Source organism: Hemitrygon akajei, chromosome 13 (assembly GCF_048418815.1).
Source record: "Hemitrygon akajei chromosome 13, sHemAka1.3, whole genome shotgun sequence".
NCBI lineage: Eukaryota > Metazoa > Chordata > Chondrichthyes > Myliobatiformes > Dasyatidae > Hemitrygon > Hemitrygon akajei.
The window spans coordinates 74,456,936-74,484,642 of NC_133136.1; the positions used below are offsets into that span (position 1 = coordinate 74,456,936).

General features: G+C 39.7%; 1 protein-coding gene across 4 annotated transcripts in view; it reads right to left on the reverse strand.

Annotated features, from left to right (window-relative positions):
* The window catches only part of rbpjb (recombination signal binding protein for immunoglobulin kappa J region b), a 131,975-nt gene extending 119,244 nt beyond the window's left edge, over positions 1-12,731 (reverse strand). For 2 of the 4 annotated variants that reach the window (XM_073064875.1, XM_073064874.1), the window contains exon 1: positions 12,608-12,731. Coding sequence is in view for 1 of the 4 variants with exons in the window: in XM_073064873.1 (XP_072920974.1) it covers positions 12,608-12,627 (20 nt within the window). In the remaining 3 variants the exon portion in view is untranslated. Of the gene's footprint in view, positions 1-12,344; positions 12,552-12,607 lie in introns of those variants that run through there. The other 2 variants (XM_073064873.1, XM_073064876.1) reach the window with 2 other exon arrangements.
* Between the last annotated feature and the right edge of the window lie 14,976 nt (positions 12,732-27,707).

Sequence of the window (27,707 nt, forward strand, 5' to 3'; positions counted from 1 at the left end):
TTAGAGTCCCTAAACACTACAGCACAGAATCAGGCCTTTCGGCCATCTAGCCTGTGCCAAACTAATTTGCTTAGTGACAAGTGACATGAACTTGCACAAAGACCAGAGTCCTCCATGTACCTATTCAAATTTCTCTTAAATGTTGAAACCAAACCTGCATCCACCACTTCTGCTCGCAGCTCATTCCACACTTTCACCACCGAGTGATGAGATTCCCCCTTATGGTCCCCCTTAAATATTTCACCTTCCACCCTTAACCCATGACCTCTACTTCTAGTCTCAACCAACTTCAGTGTAAAAGACTGCTTGCATTTACCCTATATCTCAGTTTTATATACCTCTATCAAATCTCCCCTCATTCTCTATGCTGTAGCAAATAAAATCCTAATTTATTCAATCTTTCCCTATAACTTATGTCCTCAAGTCCTGGCAACAATGTGTTGGTAGACAGGGTAAAGAAAACTGCACACAATACTCCAAATTAGGCCTCACCAACATCTTATACAACTTCAGCATAACATCCTAACTCCTGTACTCAATACTTTGATCTGTGAAAGCCAATGTGCCAAACGCTCTTTACAACCCTATCTACCTATGACTTCACTTTTTCAAGGAATTATGGATCTGTACTCCCACATCCCCATTCTACCGCACTCCTCAGTGCCCTACTGCTCACTGTGTAGTCCTACCTGGGTTTGTCCTCCCAAAGTGCACCACCTCACACCTGCTTGCATTAAATCTAATTATCAATTACAACCTTCAACTTCAAAATTTGTGATCTCTCATTAATTTTGGATTTCAATTTTTATCTTTGTATTCAGCACAAGTGCAGTTTCAATGACTTTATTCAGTAGTCAATTGTGAAATTTTTATTGCAAGCCAATTCCTGACAATATCTACAATGAGACATTGAGACCCTGCTCTCCATCAGGCTTCTGCCCTTTATATGCCTGACTGGAATATTTCATTGTCTTGGATATTCACTGCAATGGTTATTCAAATTAGAATAACATCTTCCTTTCACTTCAACTCTGCTTGGCAACTATAACAAAAATTATATCTCCAATATACAGTTCCCTGCTAATCTACATTACAACACAGTATTAATGTCAAAGTTATGTTTGTCATATGCACATGTACATGCATGCACAGTGGGAATGAAAACTTGTAGCAGGATCACAGATGCAGATCATATAAGCAGCATTCACAAGAAATTAAAGAAATTATACACAATTTGGGACAAAAGGACAATTGGAACAAAAACGAAACAAAATCCATTTTAGTGAAAAGTGATCAGTGTTGCTACACTATCTTTTCACAGATACAGCCTGACCCCCTGAGCTTTCCCCCAGGTATTTTCTGTTTTTAATCTATATAATATCTTTACAGCATCAAATAATCTTAAAATAAGGGGATGCCGTTCCAGGACTGAGATGCGGAGAAATTTCTTCACTCAGAGGGTAGTGGGGCTGTGGAATTTACTGCCCCAGAGAGCTGTGGAAGCTGCTACACTCAATAAATTCAAAACGGAGATAGACATTTTCCTGGATAAAAATGGCATTAGGGGATACGGTGAGCGAGCAGGTAAGTGGACATGAGGCTAGGTTTAGATCAGCCATGTGATCTCCTGGACCAGTTTTCGATAGCTTGGATGGGTCGGAGAGGAATTTTCCAGATTTTTTTCTCCTCAATTGGCAACTCGGTTTTTTTCCCCCGGGTGATCACATAGGTTTGGGCAGGATGAATAATAAAATAAAATGGGCGGCATGGTGCCCTGTTGGTTGGCACTGTTGCCTTGTGGGATTCGGTGAAAACTAGAGTTAAGATTGGATCAGCCATGATCTTGTTGAATGGCGGAGCAGGCTTGAGGGGCCGATTGGCCTACTCCTGCTCCTATCTCTTATGTTTACTACATCAATAACAAAGTGAGAAAGTAAAAAAGAGCAGCTTTTTATAACGGTTCCTATTCTTCCAATGGATATGTCAAGAACGCTACACGGAGAGAGAGAGATTGGGGATTTAGATCCCTCAATGTCAGAATGGAGATATGGTGTATAGCATAGTGGTGCTGCCACTCGAGACACTACTTCAACCAAGCACCAAATACTTGGATTAAATCCTGACCTCAGGTAGTACGTAGAATTTGCATGTTCTTCTTGGGATGTCCACTTGGAGCTCTAGTTTCCTTTCCAAAGAAAGAAAAGTCAGTAACTTAACTGCCCATTATAAATATCCCTTGTGTAGATGAATGAAGGAGTCTGGAGGAAGTTGTTGAAAATGTGGGAAAAATAAAAGAAAAATACAGGTTTAATGTAGTGTTTATGGGTGGTTGATCATCAGCATGGATTTGGTGGGTGTAAGGCCTTCATTTATGCTCTATATATGGCTCTTTGTATGAGCTGGAGAATTAAGTTCTTGAAGACCGTCTTTCCTAATCATTAAAGTTATCCACTTGGAAGATGTAGTCAAGAGTACAGCATGGAAACAGGAATTTGGCCTAACTTGTCCAGCATATCCAGTGTTTAGCCAAAGAAGAGGTTGAACAAACTTGGATTGCTTTGTCTGGTGTGGCAGAGGCTGGAGGGAGATTTGATAGAGGTTTAGAAGGTTATAAAAAGTAGACAGCCAGCATTTTTCCCCCAGGGTTGAAATGTATAATACTTGAGAACATTTAAGGCAAGGGGGAAAATTCAAAGGAGATGAGATGCGTGGGGCATCCTCCCTGCAGCTTGCTGTGGTGCAAGGTGGTAGTGGATGCAAATACGATAGAGGTGTTTAAGAGGGGCTTAGATAGGCAAATAAATTTACAGAGAATGGAGAGGTATGGGTATTGTGTAGAGAGAAAGGATCTTGATTAGTAATATAATTAATTAGGCACAGCATTTGGGCTAAAGGGCTGTTTTTCTGCTGTTATATATTCTAATGCCAAACTAAGTGTTATAGTTAGGGAAAATATGATGTACGCAGATAATAAGGTGCAAGCCCATAAGAAGGTAGATTATGAGAAGAGTCCATCTTACTCAATAGTTTGTGGGGACGACCTCCCTGGGAATGCCACGGATGGGGGGGTTACTGACACTGAGCATGGTTCCATCGTGCAGAAGGAAAAGAGAGAAAAGAGGGGAGATTAGTGATAGCGAACTCAATAGTCAGGGGAACAGACAGGAGATTCTGTGGATGTGAACAGGACAGCTGAATAGTATGTTGCCTCCCAGGTGCCAAGGTCAGGGATGTCTCAGATCATGTCCACAGCATTCTGGAGGGGGAGGGACAGCAGCCAAATGTCTTGGTACATATTGCTACTAATGACATAGGAAGGAAAAGCAAAGTGGTCCTGAAAAGAGAATTTAGAAAGCTAGGCAGAAAGCAGGATCTCCAGGGTAGTAATTTCTGGACTGCTGCCTGTGCCACATACCAGTAAGGGTAGAAAGAGAATGATTTGGCAAATTAATGCAAAGCTGAGAAGCTGGTGCAGGGAGCAGGACTTGAGGTTCTTGGATCACTGGATCGCTTTGGGGGAGGTATGACCTGTACAAGAGTGACGAGTTGCATGTACCCGAACCCGAGGGGGACCAATATTCTTGCAGGCAGCTTTGTTAGAGCTGTTGGGGAGGGGTTAAACTGATTTAGCAGGGTGTGGGAACCAGAGTGAAGTGACTCAGCATAGGGCAGATGGTAAAAAAAAAGCAAAGAAAGCATGCAGTCAGACTGTCAGAAAGGGCAGGCGAATCACAGGACTAAACTGCAACCAGCAGGATGAGTATCAGTGCATTAGGGATGCAGAATTAAAAAAAGTAGCAAATACAGTACTCAAAGTGTTATACCTCAATGCACGGAGTACAAGAAATAAGGTGGATGATCTTGTTGCACTATTACAGATTGTTAGGTATGATTTTGCGGACATCACTGAATCGTAGCTGAAGGATGGTTGTCATTGGAGCTGAATGTCTAAGGTTACATGTCGTATCGGAGGGATAGGAAGGTACGGAGAGGGGGTAGTGTGGTTCTGCTAGCAAAGAATAGCATCAAACAGTAGAAAAATGTGACACAGGATCAGAAGATGTTGAATCCTTGTGGGTTTGAGTTAAGAAACTACAAGGCTGAAAGGACCCTAATGACAGTTATATACAGACGTTCCAACAGCAGCTGGGATGTGGAGCACAGATTAAAAAAGGAAATAGAAAAGGCATGTCAAAAGGGCAATGTTATGATAGTCATTGGAGATTTCAAAATGCAGGTAGATTGGGAAAATCAGGGTGGCAATGGATCTCAAGAGAGTGAGTTTGTTGAATGTCTATGAGATGGCTTTTTAGAGCAGTTTGTCATTGAGTCAACGAGCAGATCAGCTGAACTGGATTGGGTGTTATGTAATGAACCAAAGATAATTCTGGAGCTTAAGGAAAAAGAACCCTTAGTAGGAAGAGAACACAATATGATTGAGTTCAACTTGAAATTTGATAGGGGAAAATAAAGTACGATGGCAGCAGTACTTCAGTGGAGTAAAGGAAATTACAGTGGCATGAGAGAAGAAGGAGATGATGGCAGCACAGCAGCAATGGAGTGAGTTTCTTGGAAAAATAAGGAGGGTGTAGGATAGATGTATTCCAAAAACAAAAACAGACTCAAATGGCAAAATAGTACAACTGTGGCTGATGAGAAGTTAAAGCCAATATAAAAGCAAAAGAGAGGGCATACATCAAAGCAAAAATTAGTGGGAAGATAGAGGACTGGGAAGCTTTAAAAACCAGAGAGTAACTAAAAGAATCATTAGGAGGGAAAAGACGAAACATGATAGCAAGCTAGCAAAAAGTCAAAGCTTTTTCCAAGTATGTTAAAAAGAAGAGAGATGACAGTGGATATAGGACAGGAAGAAAATGAGGCTGGAAAAATAATAACAGGGGACAAAGATGGCAAATGAACTAAATGAGTACTTTGCATCAGTCTTCACTGTGGAAGATACTCATAGTGTGTCAGATGTTGAAGGGTATGAGGGAAGAGAAGTGAGTGCAGTTACTATTACAAGGGAGAAGGTGCTCAAAAAGCTGAATGACCCAAGGGTACACAAGTCACCCAGACCAGATGAACTGCACCCTAAGGTTCTGAAGAGGCAGCAGTAGAGATTGTGGAGGCATTAGTAATTATCTTTCAAAAATCATTTGACTTGGTAATGGTGCTGGAGGACTGGAAAATTGCAAATATCATAACACTCTTTAAGAAAGGAGGAAGGTAGCAGAAAGGAAATTATAGACCAGTTAGCCTGACCTGAATGGTAGGGATGATGCTGGAGTCCATTTTTAAGCATGAGGTTATAGAGTACTTGGTGACACAGGACAAGAGAGGACAAAGTCAGCATAGCTTCCTTAAAGGAATGTTTGATAGCTCTGGGTCTGTACTCACTGGAAGCATATTGGGGGGGGGGGGGGGGTGCGGGAGAGAGACATCTCATTGAAACCTTCCAAATGTTGGAAGACCTAGACAGTGTAGATGTGGAAAGGATGTTTCCCATGGTGGGGGAGTCTGGGACAAGTGAGCACAGCCTCAGGATAGAGGGGCATCCATTTAAAACAGTTGCTGAAAAATGTCTTTAGCCAGGTGGTGGTGAATTTGTGGAATTTGTTGCCATAGGCAGCTGTGGAGGCCAGGTCGCTGGGTGTATTTAAGGCAGAGCTTGCTAGGTTCTTGATTAGACATGGCATCAAAGGTTACAGAGTGAAGGCCAGGGAGTAGGTCTGAGGAGGGGAGAAAAGGATCAGCCATGATTGAACGATAGAGCAGATGAAATAAGCCAAATGGCCTAATTCTGCTCCTATGTCTTAAGGTCTTATCTGCACTTGGGGACTATTCAACAGTCTTATAACAGTGGGATGAAGCTGTCTTTGAACCTGATAAGACACACTTATGTTTTTGTACCTTCTACCCAATGGGAGGGATGCTGATTTTCTTTATTGAACAGAATACATCATTTTCTGACAAGCTGTAAATAGAACTGACAATTATGATGGAAGGTACATTATTAATGGAAGAGTTGAAGTTGGTTGGGCCTGAGACATTGCCCTGCAGTTGGAATAAACAGGTTCCAACAAAGAAAACCTTCTTTATATCAGGTATTACTCCACCACAGGAGCTCTTCCTACTGATTTCCGTTTTGGTATTGTTCCCAAATATCACACTTGGTCAACTGCAGCCTTGATGTCAAGGGTAGTAACTCTCACTTCACCACTGGAATTCAGCTCTTTTGTCCATTTTTGGATCTAGGCTGTGATAAAGGTCTGGAGAAAAATAGTCTAATAAAGCACACATTGGGCACTACTGCAGTACTAATAATGCTATTTTATATCACCATGCAAGCAATTGATTGAATGGTCACAAGCTGGAATGGGACTTACAACTGCAAGAAAAAGTTTGTGAACTCTTTGCAATTACCTAGTTTTCTGCATTAATTACTCATAAAATATGGTCTGATCTTCATCCAAGTCACAATAATAGACAAACATAATCTGCCTAAATAATACACAAATAGTTATACTTTTCATGTCTTTATTGAACACATTGTTTAATCATTCACAGTCCAAGCTGGAAAAAGTATGAGAACCCTGGTATTTAATAACTGACAGAACCTCCTTTAGCAGCAATAACCTCCACCAAATGTTTCCTGTGGCTGCTGATCAGACTTGCACAATGGTGAGGAGGAATTTTAGATCATTCCTCCATACAAAACTGTTTCAGTTCATCAATATTTCTAGGATACTTTTCTTGAGCAGCCCTCTTCAGGTTATTCCACAGTATCTCAATTGGGTTAAGGTCAAGACTCTGACTTGCCATACCAAAACACGAATTCTCTTCTTGTTAAACCATTCTGTTGTTGATTTACTATTGTTTTGGATCACTGCCCTGTTGCATTATCCAACTTCTATTATGCTTCAGGTGACAGACTGCTACTCTGTCATTCTCCTGTAAAGTGTCTTGATACAATTTTGAATTCATTGTTACCCCAACAATTGCAGAATGTCCAGGCCCTGAGGCAAAGCAGCCCAATCCATGATGCTCCTTCCACTATGCTTCACAGTTGGGATAAGGTTTTGTTGTTGGTGTGCAGTGCCCTTTTTTCCTCCAAATACAGCAGTGTGCATTTCTGCCAAAAGGTTCAACTGCTGTCTGAGCTGTCCACAGAACATTGTCCCAGAAGCATTGTGGAACATCCAGGTGGGTCTGTTGCAAATTTGAGATGTACAGCAATGTTTTTTTTGGAGAACAGTGATTTCCTCCTTGGTGTCCTTCCATGAACACCATCCATGTTCAGTGTTTTTCTTATAGTGGACACCTGAACAGAGACTTTAGCATGTTCCAGAGATTCCTGCAGGTCCTTTGGGTTCTTTTTCATCTCCTTCAGCATTGCACTCTGTGCTCTTGGTGCAATCACTGCAGTACATCCACTCCTCGGGACAGTATCCATGGTACTGAATTTCCTCCATTTGTAGACAATTTCCCTTACTGTGGACTGATGAACACTCAGGTCTTTAGAAATGCTTTTGTAGCCTTTTCCAGTTTCATGCATCTCTATAATTCTTCTTCTAAGGTCCTCTGAAAGTTGTTGTGATCGAGGCATGGTGCATATAAACAGGTTTTGTATTTTTTTAAAGAAGAGCAGGCACTGTCAGTAATCTGAGTTTGTGTGTCTTTTTTCAAAAAAAAAATCGGGCAGGGCACCGCTACAAGTCACATCTCCAATCTCATCTCATTGATTGGAACACTTGACTCCAAATATCTTTTGTAGAAGATATTACCCCAGAGGTTCGCATACTTTTTTGAACCTAGACTGTGACTGTTTAAATGATGTACTCAGTATTGACGAAAAGTAGTACAATTGCTTGTATATTATTAGTTTAGGCAGATTGTTTGTTTATTATGAATTATATGAAGATCAAACCACACTTTATGAGTAATTAATGCAAAAAACTGTATCTTGCTTTTTATGAACAGGACATAGTGGGACAATTTTTCACATTGTCAGGTAGATACCAGACTTTGTGGTTTAAGAGTAAAACAAAGTTAACTAAAATCTATTTCAATACAGGCACTAATTAAGTATTCTGGCATAAAAATCAGCAGTCATCAAGTTATTTAAAGTCTAAATAAGTTGGTCAAAGTAATAGTTTTCACTGATGTCCAACAACCCCTTCTGTTCTTGACAAATAATTTGCTGAATTCAGGATATGTTAAAGTGAACAAAATTCTACATTGGTTCTGCAACAAAATGTGGACCTTAAAATCTTGAAGAAATTAAAATTACACTGGTGTACATGGCTATTAAAGCAGCCAAGAATAAAAACATCAATTCCCTAAATTTCCTCCTTGTGTAACACACACTCAAATGATTCAAGGCAGTGGTACACAGAAACAAATTTTGCAACTGTGGTTGACCAGTGCCCAAACTGAAAATATACCATTCTCCATACCACATCATACAATTCATTGACCTGCCTTCATTACATATTCTAATACAACTCTATTAAATCTTAGGTCAGAAGATTTCAATTAACAGAACATTCTCAGCTTTAAGGAACAGAGTTTCTATTACATTTTACAAAAGTGTCTCCTGATTTAACATTAAAAGTAGAACTAGACCATTTGAAAGATTATGCTCTCACTTTAACCTATATTGGCAAACAAATATGAAATATGATTTTCTGTCCCAAAAAATTAGACACCTCCTCAGTTGTAAAAGGAATAAAAACAGTGATTATACAATATGTGTTCATATTTTTACCCCGTAAAGCATTGCATAATTTTTGCAAATCACAGTGCAGCTTTCTTCCCAAGAACTAAAATGTAGGAGAGGCATGACCTTACTCTTGTGAATTCTAACTTATGGGAGAGACACATTTAGCCTTTTTGACACTATCAAATACAACCTTCATGACACACAATCTATTAAGCCCCAGCACAAAAATATCAGCAGCATTGCACAGCACAAGCCAGGTAGCATTAGACAGAGAACATAGACTTCCTTTTTCTCATTGGGGAAAAAAAAGCATTTGAAAGTCTGACTTTTTTTAAAAAAAATACCCCCTTCATGACCTCAGGATGTCCTCATGTGCTTAAAGCTAATTACATGCTTTAAGTTTCAACACTAATGGATTTTTGTCACAAACATCATTGAGTCCTATCCAAAGAGTTTTAAAATATGAAACAGTAGATTGTTCGTAATTTTTTTTTTACACAGCGGGGAGCATTTTGCAAATATTTCTTTTTCGTTTAAGGTTTGGCAGGCACACTGTAGATGCCAGGTGCTTTCCAAAACAGGATTAGAGAGAAGAGGGGAAGAAGTCAGGCCAACCTATGCAATAACTAAATTCTAGATTCTATTAAAGCATAATCACAAAACATCTCCACCTGTAAATATCATAATGTATATATAAGCTTGTTTGAAAATTTGAGTTTCATTTCCTTAGATGCAACACTTCAACAAATTAAATTTACTTTCATACTAGATCATAAATTAACAAAACTTCCAAAACAATGCAAGAGGGCAAGCTTAATGAACTCAGAACCTCCTCAAGCAACATTCAAACTACTTTAGAAATTAAAAAAAATAAGTCTTCCCTACTTTTGTACTTCATCTTAAACACTGCTCTGACAAGTCAAACAAAAAATATATAGAAAACATAAATTTAGATTAAATTAAATCACAATAAAACTGAACATAACACAACCAATTAACTTTGTGCCAAAATACCCAAACTTTGTAAATTGAAGTAGTTCTTTAAACATTCTATTAAGACAATCGTCATCTGTTTATCACTAATTAACCAAAGACACTATTACAAGAAAAATGATGTTACTTTTTAAAAAAAACTTGCATGTTATAGATCCGTTTACACAAGGGAGTCCCTTAAATCACTTCATTAGCATTGAAATACTTAAGTTTCACTGATGAAGACAGACCACAACCAGTTTCTGCATAGTAATATGAAAAGTGACCAGAAGCTGTATTAGTGTTACTGGCCAAAGAAAATCCCCGCAACCCAAGATGAACATGCCTATTGGCCCAAAAGGAATGATTTACATTAACACAATGAAGAATATGCACCATAAGTTTTAACTTTTATAGAAGACTAAGTTTTTAGTAAAATTATAAGGCAACTTATTAGAATGTACAAATTTATATTTTAAAAAAATCAGTGTATTTTCCACTGATACTTCACAGCTGTCAATGGAATTTGACCTATATAGTATCATCAGCAATCATGTTAATACTCTGACTTTAAAACATTCATACAATTCTCATTCCAACCTCAACTAAAGCACATCCTGCGATGTACAGCCTTAAAATTAAATCCATCCACAAGAATGTAAATCTTGACAATGCATTAAAAATAACACATGATCAATTTGAAATTTCCAGCTCTGACTGACATCTGCAATAACTTTCATTGGCTTAATCACTTCATCTACTAACAGCAAAAACAAATTCTTAAGATAATCTTTAGCTTGAATGCTCAAATATATTTTAGTCACATTATTGCCTCATGCTAAGTACACTACAGAACATTGTAATGTGCGCCAACAGATGAGTTGGACAATTCAGAAACACATTTATGAACAAGGCCTTTTTTGTTCACCCATGTTTACTCACCTCAATGAATGCACTAAAGTGAAACTCCTAACTTTAGGCAAAGAACTCAGAAACCCAATCCATCCCAAAGAGAATCAAGAGCCAGAACATACAGCTTGGAATTGTTTAAGTTGTTCAAAAGCCTTTAAAGCCTAATTTGTTGGACTGAATGCGACAAAGTGATTCGTAATTGAGAATTATGGATTTTTACAGATTCACTTTCAAAATGAAGACTGCAGTTTAATGATTATGGGGAGTTAGTTTTTAAGATGAGCTTTGCTATCAAAATAAATGTTCCCATTTAAGATGAGTCACTTTCAAAATAAGCTGAAAATGTAGGGAAAAGTAATCAGCAACAAAATTTGTGGATATCTGGATCTGGTATTCAGAATATTTGATTGTTTACATTCTGAAGTGTACAAAACTGATTTGTTTAAATGTCATTCATTTTGCAGTCCTTTACAGTAATGCTACTGAACTAACAATTCATAAGATGACAGTTCAAAAACCAGCATTGTAATTAACACTTAAAAATTTTAGAAATAAAAAGTGAGCAAACGGGTAATTACGAGTGAATCTGCAGATGCTGGAAATAAATAACACAAAATGCTGGCAGAACTCAGCAGGCCAGACAGCATCTATGGGAGGAGGTAGTGGCGACGTTTCAGGCCGAAACCCTTCATCAGGAGTAATTAATTTATTTTAGGGAAGGAAATCAATGAACCAGCACAGGTACTATGTGACTACACACATTGGGCTGGTTCTCTTTACTGTCCCCTGAAGTAGGCTTGCAAGTGTTCTGTTCTAAAATTCTCGTGGCAATTTGGGATATCTAGTACGTTCTAGCCTAAACACGCCAATAAATAACTTCAAAATATACAAGGTGACAGATGCAAAATATAAATAGCAGAGAAAAACCTTTTGTCTTATATGTTCTCCCATACACAACTCAAAGTGCACACTGGATAGTTCACACAAAAAAAATTACCATTAAGTACATGTCAATGTTTCAGTACATCAATTGCCTTTAAGATTGCCTGAACCATCTAACAACGTTGCTTGAAAAAAGAAACATTTTAATTCATTGAGGAATGGAGTTAATTTGGAAATAGAATCCCAGAAGGACGCGATTATTTCAGGCAAAATTCCCCAAAGACACCCTGATGCGGACAAGAATATTTGTTTGCTAGTAGCTCGATTCCCTTGATTTAATTAATCCGTACCAGCTGAGTATCTTCAGTATGGACCCTGTTCTCTGAGTAATGTAGTGATGAACAGTGGAAATAAAAATAGACAACCATGTATCCACCCAACCCCGTCCAAAAAGTAAAAAAAAGTGACCCCTCTCAATCCCTTGACTGGAAAAGTGCAGTGGGAAGAGAGAAAACAAAAAATATCGGAAAACGTATTAGCAACCAACGAAGACATAAATTAAACGGGAACATTTAGAGGGAGGGAATGTAGGATGGGATAAGAATGAGGAAGGGCAGGGTGGGGAAAGAGAGAGAGACGGGGGAGAAGGGAAAGAAAAAGTGGAGGAGGAATGTCGGTTCTAATCCTTAAACAGCCAAAGCTCGCTACTTGCAGTCGGACGCGGGTGCAGAGCCTGTGGGAGCTGCCTACCCTGACGGGGCGTAGGGCCTCGCTCACCCCCTTACCCCCTCCCCCAGACTTCATTCCATCCCAAACTGCCCGAACGCGCTGACCAAGATTGAAAAGCCACTCTCACCGGGAGGAAGAGGGCCGCCTGGCAGGGGAAGTAGCCTCCAGGGCCGGGGAACTCAGAAGAGACCCGCACAGCTCGAGCCATAAGAAACACAGAGCAGCGAACAATAGGACGGCGGACCCACTGTCCCCGCCTTCCGCAGAAGCCCATCGCGCTGGCCTGGCCACCTCACGGCCGGAGCCCGAGGCTGCGGAGGGGAAGAGGCGACAGGCGGGAGCGGAGCGGCAAGCGAACAGGCGGCGCAACACATACAATCGGACACTTACCCTGTCACAACAGGCGCCATCTTCCACAAACTCTCGCCCAAACTCCAAGCCTCGCGAGGCGCCCGGCCCGCAGCTTCGGTTTTTGTCTCCCCCTCCCCTCCTGTCCCGTCCCGTGCCCTCCCGCCCCAGCCACCAGCAGCCGCCTCTCGCGAGACCCGGTGCGAGCCCACTCCTTCCGCGGCTCCTCAATGGGGTTCGCTGGGTGAGGGGGACGAGCGACAGAGGGAGGTGAGAATCAGGGTATGGAGGTGTCACCTTACCATCGTACATACTACAGGGCGCAGAGCTACTTGCGAGGGACTCCCGGTGCAGCCATCGCAAAGACTTTGTGACAACGTACTACTACAACCTAAGGTCCTGCTGCCACTGGACGTTGGGGATGGGTGGAAATGCACAACATTATGCTTTAGAGCTAAAAGTCTTATCAGCCCCCCCTTTGGATAAACACTTAATAGTTTTATTCCTGAATGAAGAAACTCGAGTGGTTCTGATGGATTGTAAATAGAATGTATTAGCTTGACGGAAGATTGAATGTTTTGGTTTGATGACACTAGGAATGTAAAGATATGCCCTGATTGTAATGTATTTCCAGTACATATTATGAATAAAGTTTATTTTTTGAAATAAAACATGGGAGTTTGATGAGAAGAGACTGCCACAGAAATATCGAGAAGGAAAGGACTTTGAGAGAGAATGTGAGGCTTTGAGACCGTTTCAAACCATGAGAAATGTGGCAATTGAAGAATAGTGGCTTTTGAAGAAACTGCTATAGCCAAATGATGAGAAACTGGATGAGAATGTGAGAAAATGTGTCTCAATTGAAGAGGATGAGGATTCATGAGAATAATTGAGGATTATGAAAAAGAAGGCAATGGTAGAGTTAGAGGAACTGATAAATAGAACAAGGAAGCTGAAAGTGTTTAAGAGTTTGTGGGGAAACTCAGAATTGGAGAGAAGGGGAAATAGAATGAGGAAATTGAAGAGGAATGGGATTGATATGAGAACAAGAAATAATGTATTAGTACATTGCCTATATACCTCCATACCATAATGAAAATGAATAATGTTAAAATGTAATATGGGGTTCATCTGTTCTTGGACAGGAAGAGGCCAGGTTGGGTGAGAAAGCCCTTCAGTTATTGAAATAATGCTTCAATAATTGAGTGCCTTGACTGGCAACAGTGCTATTGGATTTAAGAAGTGTATTAATACTACTTAAGGCATTATCTGTGAACGTAAGAATGAAAAGGTTTATTCTTGTGAATTTTTATTATGAATAAAGTTTACTTTGAAATACATTTTTTAAAAATAATTTAAAAAACAAAATAAAAATTGGATTTTGGTCAGCAAAGCAATTGTTTTAATGTCCACTATCATTAAAAATATCAATGAAGTTGTGGACTGTAAGTTCCCTCTCTACCACCTGCCAGACATGTTCAAGAAATTGAAACAGTCCATAGGCTCAGGGAGACACTGGGTTATTTTGCACTGGTTTACTTTGAATAGTAAATCCGATCCATCACTGAAAAAGAATAGCTAGGAAGGCCATGAGTCCGCTTGTGTGGCATACTGAATGATCAAAAATGAACCATGTGGACAAGAAATAATAGAGCAACTACTCCTCTGGGAAATAAAAAAGGTTATGCAATTTCTAGTACTGTATTAAGGTTAATAAACACTAACTTACTATGCCCACTCATGCAAAATATTGGCTTGAATTTGTAACCTTACCAAATATTTGTTAAAATGAATTTATGGTTTTATGCGAGATCCCCAGGTCTGAGGCATCATCTGAAAGATAAGTATGAAAAGGAATGTCGCAGTAAGGCCTTTTCTCCATAATCTCCATGAGGAGGAGGTTTGGTGATATTGGTTAGCCAACAACGCAGTAAGGAGGAAGAAGAGGATCATAGGGAAAAGGTATTACTAGGAAGTGGAAATGGCAATTGTGATTGTGCAGACAGTGAGAGTAAAGAATCACTGTGAAGAATGGATTACAGTGAGGGAAATATGATGGTGGCAAGAGGTGATTATGAGAGTAGAAATCAAGTAAGAGAGGGTTCAGACAAGGATGTGATTAGAAAGGTTGGTCAAGTGAAATATTGAGGGAACGAGATGCAGTGTCAATGGAGGGGAATAAACAGTGAATGGTTTGGGCTATGACCCTTCAAAAGGACTGGAAAGGAAGGGGAAAGAAGCCTCTTTGCCATTACTCAGGAGTGGTTCAGTTGAGGATTTTGCGGGGATATGAGCAGGATGGGAGTGGTTAGCCAAGAAAATGGCTATACTTCAAAATTCAAGGAGAATTTATTATCAAAGCACTCATATATCACTGTATAATACCTTGAGATTTATTTTCTTGTGGGCATTCACAGTAAATACAGGAAACACAATGGAATCAGTGAATGACCCCACCCAACAGGATGGAGAAATCACCAATGTGCAGAAATCAGCATGCTGTGCAAATTCAAAAAGAAAGAAAAAAAGAAATAATAAACAAATAAATAAGAATTAAATATCAAGATTGTGAGATGAAGAGTTCTTAAAGGTGAGTCCACAGATTGTGGGAACAGTTCAGAGAAGGGAGCAAGTGAAGTTGAGCAAAATTATCCCCTCTGATGCAAAAGCCTGATGGTTGAGGGGTAATAACTGTTCCTGAACCTGGGGCTCCTGTACTTTCTTACTGATGCAACAATGAAAAGGAAGCATAGCCTAAATGGTGGGAGTCTTTGATGATGATGCTGCTTTCCTGCAGCAGCGCGCTGTGTATATGTTCTCATTGGTGGGGAGAGCTTTACCCGTAATGGATGGGCTGTATCCATTAATTTTTGTAGGATTCTCCATTCAAGGGCATTGGTATTTCCGTACCAGGCCGTGATGCAACCAGTCAATATGCTCTCCACCACACATCTATAGAAGTTTGTCAAAGTTTTAAATGACATGCCAAATCTTTGCAAACTTCTAAAAGCAGAGGTGTTGCCATGTTTTCTTCATAATGGCACTTATGTGCTAGATCCAGGACAGATCCTCTGAAATGCCAACACGAAGGAATTTAAAATTGCTGGCCCTCTCCAACTCTGACCCCCAATGAGGACTGGCTCATGGATCTCTGGTTTTCTCCTCCTGAAGTCAATAATCAGCTCCTTGGTCTTGCTGATATTAAGTACGAGTTAGAGTTGAGGAGACTGACGTTATCCACACTGGTTCAGGAGCCTGATGGCCGAAGGTTAAAACTGTTCCTGAACCTTGTGGTGTGAGACTTAAGACTCCTGTACCTCCTTCCTGATGGTAGCAGTGAGAAAAGAAGTATTGTCTGGATAGTGAAGGTCCTTGATGATGGATGCTGCTTTCTTGTGGCAGTTCTTCTTGTAGATATGTACAGTTAAGGCTAAGCTTTTTACATAAGACAGAAGTAATCCTCAGTTTTTCAGTATACTGGCCCTTTGTTCTTTGAGGGCGTTGCTTGTGCAAAACTATTTTGTACACGTGACAACAAAATGAGTGTTACATAGTACTTGGTGTCACACGCGTCCAGTGATGTGTTGTAGCCATGTAGTTCTTGCTAATTTTATCACTACAGTGATTAAAATAAATACTGAATCACCTTTGTCAGTCAGATTTCTTTTAAATCCTTTACTAGAGTGTACATAAATATTATATTACATGATGGAATTTATATCCTGCTTCACAAAACGTTACATAATTTCACATAAAATCACAAAATTTTAGATCAAGGCTACCCTATACTGCACCTAAAAGAATTGTTTAATACCATTGAACAGAACATTTTCTTCAGCACTAATATATTTTCGGTCAACCTTAGATTATAAAAAACCCCTAAAACAAGTAGAAAATATTAAATTTACATTAATACATAAAATTCCTTAGCATTTTTTCAGAAATTTTTCTTAATTATTGAGACATGCACCAATGGCTTCATACTCAAAAGGTACAATATGGAACTGTCTTCAGAACTCCCCTCACCCAAATAACCATTTCAGTTCAAATATGTGTGTACAAAAACAAAAAAAAAAGTTTCTGCAGGAATTTGTGTATTTTCATCGTACTTGCTTCAAAACAGGAAAACCACAAACAGTGAATGCTGTTAGTACTGGTATTAAATAAAATGCTGTCTGAACATTTAAGAAAAATTGGGGTAAAGATTGCTATACGTTTTGACATACACTCAGCAGCTAGTTTATTAGGTACACCTGTACATCTGCTCATTATTGCAAACATCTAATCAGCCAATCATGTTGCAGCAACTTAATGCATAAAATCAGGCAGAGATGGTCACGAGTTTCAGTTGTTGTTCAGATTAAATATCAGAATAGGGAAGAAATGTGATTAAATCACTGACTGCAGAATCACCGTTGGTGCCAGATAAGGTGGTTTGAGTATCTCAGAAATTTCTGATCTGGGATTTTCACACACAACCGTCTCTAGAGATGTTTACTGAGAATGGTGCAAAAGAAAAGACATCCAGTGAGTGCGAGTTCTGTGCACAAAAATACCTTGTTAATGAGAGAGGTCAGAAGAGAATGGCCATACTGATTCAAGCTGACAGGAAGGCAACAGTAACTCAAATAACCATGCATTGCAACAGTTGCGTGTAGAAAAGTATCTCTGAATGCACAACACATCAAACCTTGAAGTGGATGGGCTACAGCAGCAGAAGATCTTGAACATACACTTATTGACCACTTCATTACAGGAGGGACATAATAAAGTGACCAGTGTAAATATGGTTAGAAACAAATCAATTTAGCAACAGGATAGCCAATGCCAACTTGTGTAGAGATCAGTTGCATTGCTACATTTATGGAGCCAATTCTTTTAAAGTAGTTGACTGAAACAGATGTCAGATTTCAGAGGATGCTAGTAAAATAGAAATTGTTTGCATCAATATATACAAAATAAACAGTTTTCAGATAATTATACATTCTTCACTTCCATTATGTTATTCATGCTATTGCGATCTTGAAGAAAGTATTACAAATGCAACTTTGCTGTGTATTGAATTCATATTCCAATGTGCAACAAGTTTTAAAGTATTACAGGTTCCTAAGTAGGAAGGTATAATAAACTTCACAGAACTATAAGTGATAGAATAAATCAAATGTAGCAATCAACAAAAGATTGTCAGAAACATTCTTTCCACAATTTTGGCAGAATCGATATTGAAGTTGATTCCAGTAGTTCGATCCAAAATAAGAAATGGGTAAACACCTGTCCTTTCAAAAGGTACCTATGTAGTTACTAATTGAGCAGACAATTCAAGAGCTTAATTTGATGAGTTTGCAGATACAGTATCCAGCTGTTGTGATAGGAAATACAGGGACTCTGCAGTCTGCTTTAAACAATGTGCCATGGCACACGCTATTAGTTCTGGATCATTGGTGTCCATGCACCACCATCTGCTGAGGTCAGAGCATGTGTTAGTTTTGGCGTCGGTCTGCAGACACGCAATGTTGTTTGTGCACTGAACCAACTATTACACTTTAATGTAAAAAGGTAGTTTTGTTTTCAATATAGAGATAAAAACATAAATCCTGAAGTTCATTTAAAGCATCCTGTATCTTCAAGAAGCTAGTAATGAACATATTTATAAAACACCAACTAATTTTGGAAGAGGCAACATCATAATTTGTTTAAATAAGCAGGGTTATTAGGTCCAGAAATTTAACGAATTCAGTGCTCGTATAAAACCAAGCATTACAGGGACTCTTGTGGTTACTTTAATTGTCACTTGTTGAGAAAATCAAAAAAGCTTTGTGCATTGTCAGATCCTCTTTGGTACCTCTCAATTAGTAGACATGTTCCATATTTTGTGAAGGATATCATTTTTCAAATGTGCAGACTTATGTTATCATGGTAAACAGCTGTTCTGACTACAGCCAGGTGTCATAATTGTTCTCTCACATTGTCCTTTTATCACCAGCATGAAAAATCTGTGTAATATTCTTATTTTTATAAATATACAGTTTGGCAAAAAGATTTATTTGACATTTTAAAACTATATTAGATTGAAATAATAAAAGATATGAATTTCAGGTTAACAAAACAAAATTAATTTAATAAATAATTTCATAAAACTGTTGAAATACAACATAGAAAGTACAATTATAACTACCTCAATAAGACAAATGCAAGTGGATTGTAACGGTTAAGAATAGGTGGTACAACTCTGCACATGTTATACTTGTACAGCAATCTGTGCAAGCCTAAAGTAGACAGATGGACAGACAAAAGGAAAAGGAAAGAAAGAGAGTTAAATGGCACAAAGAGACATCAGGTCAAAATAAAATGAACAAAAGAGAAGGAGCAGACTGTGGGAAGTGAAGGTAAAAAAAAAAATTGTTTTCCAAATTTCCAGTGATGGAAATGTGTATGTAGTTGTCATTCCTAAAGGATAATAGAAAATTTGTCATTTTTTCACAACTCCCTATCATGGATTGTTCCATGCAGAAATTATGTTTAGTGGAGTGTACTACTCAAAAAGTGAAGGCCTTCAACCTTCTGAGAAAAGTTTTTGGAGAGTCGTTGAGTCGGTGTGCCCACAAAAATAACTGTGCCAATTCATCCCACACTTTCCCCACCCATTCTCTGTAATTGTAAATCCCTCAACAAATTAATTTTGTTTATGGACGTGCTGCCGGAATCCAGCATCTTGCACAACCCTCTGTGTGCTTTAGATAAGTATCTCACCATCTGTTTAAATGAGTCTTGAATTCACAATGGTCTAGGGCACATCAATAATAACAGAAGCAACATCTTGCATTATACAGCACATGTGATTTATTAAAATGTCCTAAAGTGCACTTTAATGTTTACCGCTTGAGAAATTAGTGGTTATGGACAAAATATGCAGGCTTGCACGATGACAACAAAACTTTTTTAATAAAACCAGGTTCTCCTTGATGATCAGCATGTCCAAGTTTAAAAACCAAACAGTAGATTCTCTATTCCTAAAGGAGAAAGCTCCATTCTTGTCAGTCAGTTGAAAGCCATGGACCGGTGACATGGGCTAACCCTCCTCTGAAATTTACATTATATGCATTGCTTGCTGAGCTTTAGTAACCTACATTGAAAAATGTTTGTGGTCCCTGTGCCAAAGATATGGTTCAAAGTCTAATCCTGATATGAATATTTTGGTTTTACCAAACTATTCCAACCTATTTTACTTTTGATCAATTACATTTTAACTGTGGATGATAAGAACTCTCATTTAATAATTTACTGAGCCTTAGATGACTTTCATCAATGTGATTTATACTATATGTTACAAGTAGTAAGTGCTTGACAGACAAGCAAAGCAGAATCCAAGAGAGAAGGCAACATTCGCCTTTCCATTAAGCGCTTTCAATGCTCTGGTCTTAATTTTCACTTTAATAATTTAAAATCTAAAATAATTAATTTATTATTGTCACATGTACTGAGGAACAGTGAAAAACTTGTCTTCAAATGAATTCATTACAACAGTGTATTGAGATAGAACAGCGTGAAACGGTAACAGAATACAAAACAAAGTGTCACAGTAATGGAGAAAGTGTACAGGCAGACTTTATTGATCCCAAGGGAAGTTGGGTTTCGTTACAGCTGCACCAACCAAGAATAGTGAAGAAATATAGCAATATAAAACCATAAATAATTAAATAATAATAAGTTAATCATGCCAAGTGGAAATAAGTCCAGGACCAGCCTATTGGCTCAGGGTGTCTGACACTCTGAGGGAGGAGTTGTAAAGTTTGATGGCCACAGGTAGGAATGACTTCCTATGACGCTCAGTGTTACATCTCGGTGGAATGAGTCTCTGGCTGAATGTACTCCTGTGCCTAACCAGTACATTATGGAGTGGATGGGAGTCATTGTCCAAGATGGCATGCAACTTGGACAGCATCCTCTTTTCAGACACCACCATCAGAGAGTCCAGTTCCACCCCCACAACATCACTGGCCTTACGAATGAGTTTGTTGATTCTGCTGGTGTCTGCTACCCTCAGCCTGCTGCCCCAGCACACAACAGCAAACATGATAGCACTGGCCACCACAGAATCGTAGAACATCCTCAGCATCATCCGGCAGATGTTAAAGGACCTCAGTCTCCTCAGGAAATAGAGACGGCTCTGACCCTTCTTGTATACAGCCTCAGTGTTCTTTGACCAGTCCAGTTTATTGTCCATTCATATCCCCAGGTATGTGTAATCCTCCACTATGTCCACACTGTGTCTTTTGGTGGTGGGAGGGATTCAGAGCACGCTGAGAAAACCCACAAAGTTACAGGGAAACTACACGCAGCCACTGTCTGAGGTCAGGAGCGAACCAGGCTGCTGGAGCTGGCAACATCACAGGTACCAACAATGAACCACAAAAGTCAATCAAGTGAGGAGCTACTTGAGTACAAGCTGAAAGACATTCAAGCTCCACATTCAAAGAGAGGAGAATTAATGTCCTTTTTCTTCAACCTATGGAGAAGGCAGTGCAGGTATAGAGATTTGCCAGGATTGGAGGCCTTTCAAGCATTCAGAGATTACACTCATTTCCTAATGGAGACCTCCCTGGAAGCCTCCTTACAGGAGCAAAATAAACAGACAATGCTGGAAATACTCAGCAAGTCAGGCAGCATCACTGCAGATAGAAAAAAGAGCTAATATTTCATTGGAACTGAGAAATATCAGAAATCATCCTTCTAAATTGTGGCAAAGAGATGCTGAAGGATATAACTGCTGGGTGAGAGATAATAGTGAAGACATGTTTCTCACTGTAGCCTAGTAATTAGCATCATGCTATTACAGCGCCAGCAACCCGGGTTCAATAACACCACTTTCTGTAAGGAGTTTATACGCTCTCCCTTCGACAACATGGGTTTCCTCCCACATTGCAAAGACGGATCAGTTAGTAGGTTAATTGGTCACATGGGTGTAACTGTGTGGCACAGACCTGATGGGCTGGAAGGACCTGTTTACTGAGCTGAATTTCTAAATAAATAAGTAAGCAAACAAACAAACAAATTCCATCTGATAGGTCTGGAGGCGATTTCAATAAAATGGTACAACTTAAAACAGAAAGGGAGAGGAGAAATGTAAAATGATGCAAGGAACGTGAGGGAAAAGCACTGCAAATGCTGAAACGTAAATAAATACAGAATATTAGAAATACTCAGCAGTCAGGAAGTATCCATAGAGAGAGAAAAACACAGCTAACAATGCAACTTGATAGAAACTGGAAAGACAGACTATCTGAAATTGTTTTATTCAGTTGTTTTTGTTCATCTAGTTATCCTATGTTTCCTATTTCATAATCAAGGGTTTTGTTCTCTCCAAACTTAAGATATATTTGATTACTAAATTTTGTCAGTGTTAATGGAAGATATCAACCTGAAATGTTAACTCTTTCTCTCTCCACTGGCTGAATATCTCCTTTTTCTGCTTTCATTTTAGATTTCTAGCATCTTTGTATTAACCGGGAGCATGTGGCTAAAGCTCCTGGAGGTTCTCAATGGCTTCTCTGCTCGAAGAGTATATATCCTGCAGACATGGTTCATTACCAGCATATCCAGCTCTCTATGATCCCTTGGGGACACTTCCAATGCCCACTTCCATCAGTGGAGCATTAATTAATTCACTAGCAAACTCCCCTGTGGCTGTAAAAAAAAACTTAGTTTAATGTTCCTTTGTTGTGTGATTCTTTAATAGCTGGTTGTAGAAATCACACCTGTCAGTTTCAGTCTGGTGTTACAGAGGGAAATCCAACCATACTATCCTGTGAATCTCATGTGAAGATTTCAGTCCTTATGTGAATATCTACCAATAGCCTTAGGGTTACTTATGTTACTCGGTTAATGCCTTTAAAAGGTAGCAGAGCAAGCTCGAACCTATATCAGCAATTGTCAGTTATACTCAGAAATGCCATAGTGGTGGCTCATATAAATAATAGAAAACATCATCCAGTTTCAACTTCAGGGCTTCAACTGGGTGAGTGTTGAAGTGTGTTTATTGTTGAGAGGAGCTTTACTTTGTCATATACTATGAATGCAAAGCACTAGAAGTAGGAATTCATGTCTATTTCCTAACACTGATATCCATTAATGACTACTGTCAACTAAAAGAAGTACAACTTCAGGAAGTTCAGCTTACTTAAAACCACAAATAAATATTAATATGATCAAATATATACTCTGTACTTAATTTAAACTTATATCCTCAAGAGTTTGATCTACACAATGCTTGCATGGATTCAATTTATCTTAATCTTAAGGAGAATGTCAGAGCCCCAGGAAGTACAACACCTCCTGTTGTCTCTTACTCGTTTGGCAGAGAACAGTGAGTGAGAGTCAAATGACAAAAACCACAGGAAACTCAGTCATTACTGGCTGAGTCTTCAGTAGGGAAACAGGGCGGTGATGTGAGAAAGTACGGAAAGTACCCATTAAAAATAGAGAAATAAAACAATTCAAAGCTTAAGTATAATTATATCAATTGAGTACTTAAGGTGACCAGTTCTTTGCTGGTCACTCAGAGAAGTAAGAATAGATTAAAGTAGCCTTACACATACATTCTATTCAAATATTTAGTTTTTTAAAATACTTTTTTTATGGAAAGAAGAATGCAGTTGAGCTGAGAATGGTAGATCTGAGGAAAATGAAACTGGAATGAGACAAAAACATCACTGGAAGGTACCTTAAGATTACTTTATAGATTTGAAATTCTTCTCAGGTTAAATTAGTTCACTAATTTCATATGCATATACAGGACTCCCCCGCTATCCGGAAGTAGAGTGTTCCTGTGAAACCTTTCATAATCCGAAATAGCGCAAAGCGAAGAAGCAATTACCATTAATTTATACAGGAAAATTTTTTGAGCATTCCCAGGCCCAAAAAACAACCTACCAAATCATAGCAAATAACACATAAAACCTAAAATAACACTAACATATAGTAAAAGCAGGAATGATGCCAACTAAAAGAGACCACTTTGCTACTAGCAGAACCAACAGTAACATCGGCAGCTTTCAAGACTCTTACTCTCTGCGTGTAAGTAGTACGAATGGTGGACGCAGGCAAATTCAACGCACGCACACTGTCTTTATTTCGTTCACCATGATTGAAATGCTTAATTACATCCAGTTTTACGCTAAGCGTAGCACCCTTACGATCTCTCCTAGGCTTTTCTGATACCTTAGGACACACCTTGCTAACGGATGCACAAAATAAATCGGGATAAAGCACAGATGCTCACAGACGCAGTTCAAAGCTATGGCGGCTTGATGCTGAGATACTGAGTGTAGTTTCCGGGGAAGGAGCTTGGCGGCGCCTCTCTTGCTGCTCAGGGTGTGCGCTGCCTCTATGCAGTAACAGCGTGCTGCAAAACAAACGTTGAACGCTATTTTCACCTTTTTTCCATAAAAGCGAAAATCCTCTTCGGCTTTCTTTTTGTTAGCGAAAACAGGTACTAATGTAGGTCTTTCGTAAAAGCGAAGTGACGTAAAGCGAACTTTCAAAAAGTGGGGTTACCTGTATGTTTAATTCAGTGTAAGATTGGCTGTGGGCTGGCTGGTGGTGTAGTGACATCAGCACTGTACTTGGAGGCAGATGGTCCCAAGTTCGGTCCCAACCTGGACAGCAGAAGTATCTGCACAGAAAAAAGGCCTGGCAGTCTTCTGTATCTTGCCACAAAAACTCTATGTGCTTAAGGTAGTCATCAATAATGACTCAACAGCAAGACTGAGTGACTTTAAAGAATTAGGTGCTAAATTAAAGGACAACACCTTTAAGGAGGCATGCCATGTTCTAATGAGGCTAGGAATAGGCTCATTAGAGATAATGATCATAAGATGATACAGTTTAATTTGTAGCTAAAGAGATGATGCAAAAGGCAAGGCTTTAGATTATTTGATCATTGGACGCTTTTCCACGGTAGGTGGAATCTCAACAAATGAGACTGTTTGCACCAGCAGTGGACCTATATTCCTGTGGGAAGGTTTTCTAATACTGCTCTGCGGGGACTTAAACTACAGTTACAGGGGAAGGGGAACCAGGGTGCCAGGGCAGCTAGTGGAGTAGTTGTAAGAAAAGTAGGTGTTAAGCATACATACAAATACAGGAACAAAACGGTTGAGCGTGGTAGGACTAATGTTGTGAGGTGCATCTATTTCAATGTAAGGGGTAATGTAAGTAAGGCTGACGAACTTAAAGCATGGATCAGTATATGGAATTATGACATTGTAGCCATTAGTGAGGCTTGGTTGCAGGAGGGACTGAACTGGCAACTCTCTATTCTGGGGTTCCATTGATTTAGACATGATTAAGGGGAGAGGTATGAAGAGTGGAGGAGTTGCATTTGTATGTTATGCCAGTGCTCAGGTAGGACAGGCTGAAGACTTTGTCTTCTGAAGCTTTATGGGTGGAACTGAGAAATAAGAAAGTGATGACTATGTTAATTGGATTCTATTATAGATCAACATAGCTCCAATAGATTAATAAACAGCCTTGAGCAAGGCACTTAACAACACATTGCTCTGCAATGACACCGGTGCCAAGCTGTATGGGTCCTAACACCCTTCCCTTGGACAACATCGGTGGCGTGGAGAGGGGAGACTTGCAGCGTGGGCAGCTGCCAGTCTTCCATACAACCTTGCCCAGGCCTGCACCCTGGAAACTTCCTAAGGCGCAAATCCATGGTCTATTGTGACTAACGGAGGCCTACACACACAATATACAGCCAATAGTCAGCAGGATTTAGAGCAGCAAATTTGTAGAGAGATAGCAGACAAATAAGGTTGTGATTGTAGGTGATTTTAACATTCAAGATATTGGCTTGGACTCCCAAACCGTAACAGGACTGTATGGGATTGAGTTTGCGTAAAGTGTTCAGGAAATTTTCTGAATGAATATATGGAGATCCCGTTGAGAGAGAGTGCAATACTGGATCTCCAATTAGGGAACGAGACAGAGCAGAAAACAGAAGGATGCATAAGGTAAGACTTTGGATCCAGTGATCACAATTTTGCTAATTTTAAGATAATCATGGAGAAGGTTAGGACCGGTCCTCAGGTTGAGATTCAAAATTAGTTAAGGCCAATTTTGATGGCATCCTGGCAGGTATGGAATGGAATAACAAACAAGAGAAAATCTTGTTTCCAAACAACACACACAATACGGTGAAGGAACTCAGCAGGCCAGGCAGCATCTGTGGAAAAGAGTAAACAGTTGACATTTTGGGCCAAGACCCTTCATCAAAACTGGAGAAAGAAAGATGGGCCCTCAGAATAAGAAAGTGGGGGAGGGGAGGAAGAAATACAAGGTGGAAGCGGTGAAGTAAAGAGTGGGGAAGTCGATTGATGAAAGAGATAAAGGGCTGGAGAAAGGGGAATCTGATAGGAGAGGACAGAATGCCATGGAAGAAAGGGAAGGGGGAGGAAACAGGCAGGTAAGGAGATAAGGTGAGAGAGGGAAATGGGAATGGTGAGGGGTGGGAGCCATTACTGGAAGTTCGAGAAATCAACGTTCATGCCATCAGGTTGAAGGCTACCCAGATGGAATATAAGGTGTTGCTCCTCCAACCTGAGTGTGGCCTCATCACTGCAGTAGAGGAGGTCATGGACTGATATGTTGAATGGAAATGGGAAGTGGAATTAAAATGGATAGCCACTGGGAGATCCCATTTTTTCTGGTGGATGGAGTGTAGGAGCTCAGCGAAGCTGTTTCCCAACCTGTGTCAGGTCTCACTGATATACAGGAGGCCACACCAGGAACACAGATACAGTAGATGGCCCCAAAAGACTCACAGGTGAAGTGTCGCTTCACCTGGAAGAACTGTTTAGGGCCCTGAATGGTAGTGAGGGAGGAGGTGTAGGGGTAGGTGTTTCATGTTCCACTTGCAAGGATAGTGCCAGGAAGAAGATTGGTAGGGAGGGACAAATGGACAAGGGAGTCATGTAGGGAATGATCCCTGCTGAAAGCAGAAAGTGGGGGTGGGGTTGGGGGGGAGAGGGAAGGATGACCTTTATGGTGGGATCCCATTGGATATGGCAGGTTAGGGAGAATTATATGCTGGACACAGAGGCTGGTGGGGTGCTAGGTGAGGATTAGAGGAACCTTATGCCTGGAGGAGTAGCAGGAGGATGGGGTAAGGGCACACGTGCGTGAAACGGAAGAGATGTGATTGAGGACAACGTTGATGGAATGGGATAAGTTGTTTTTCTGCAAAATGGATGCTTGATAAATTGGAGGCTTTCAAAAGTGAAATATTGAGAGTAAATAGTTTGTATGCTCCTGTTAGAATAAAAGGCAAGGCTAACAGGTTTTGGGAACCTTTGGTAAGTACTGAGGTCCTGGTTAAGAAGAAGAAGGTGCATAGCAAGTATAGACAGCAAGGAACAAACGAGGGGCTTGAAAAATAGAAGAAATTCAAAGAACACTTAAGAGGGAATTGGGACGGTGAAAAGAAAGCATGAGGTTGCTTTGGCAGGCAAGGCTTAGGAGAATCCCAAGAGCTTCTACAGATATATTAAGAGCAAAAGGACAACAAGAGACAAAATTGGTCCAATTGAAGATCAGTTTGGTCATCTATGCATTGAGCCAAAAGAGATGAGGAAAATCTTAAATGGATTTATTTTGCATCTGTATTTCTTGTGTGCAGTTTTGGTCACCTACCTACAGGAAAGATGTAAACAAGGTTGAAAGAGTACAGAGAACATTTACAAGGATGTTGCCAGGTCTGGAGGATCTGAGCTGTGAGGAAAGACTGAATAGGTTAAGACTACACTTTAGAACATTGAAGATTTAGAGGTGATTTGATAAAGGTATACAAAATTATGAGGGATATAGATAGGGTAAATGTAAACAGGCATTTCCCACTGAAGTTGGGTGGGTCTACAACCAGAGGTCATGACTTAAGGGTGAAAAGTGAGAAGTTTATGGGGAACAACAGGGGAAACTTCTTCATTCAGAAGGTCATAAGAGCTTGGAATGAGCTGTTCGCACAAGTGGTGCACACAAGGTCAATTTCAGCATTTAAGAGAGGTTTGGATAGGTACATGGATAGTGGGGGTATGGAGGGCTATGGCCCCTACGCAGTTCAATGGGAGTAGATAGTTTAATC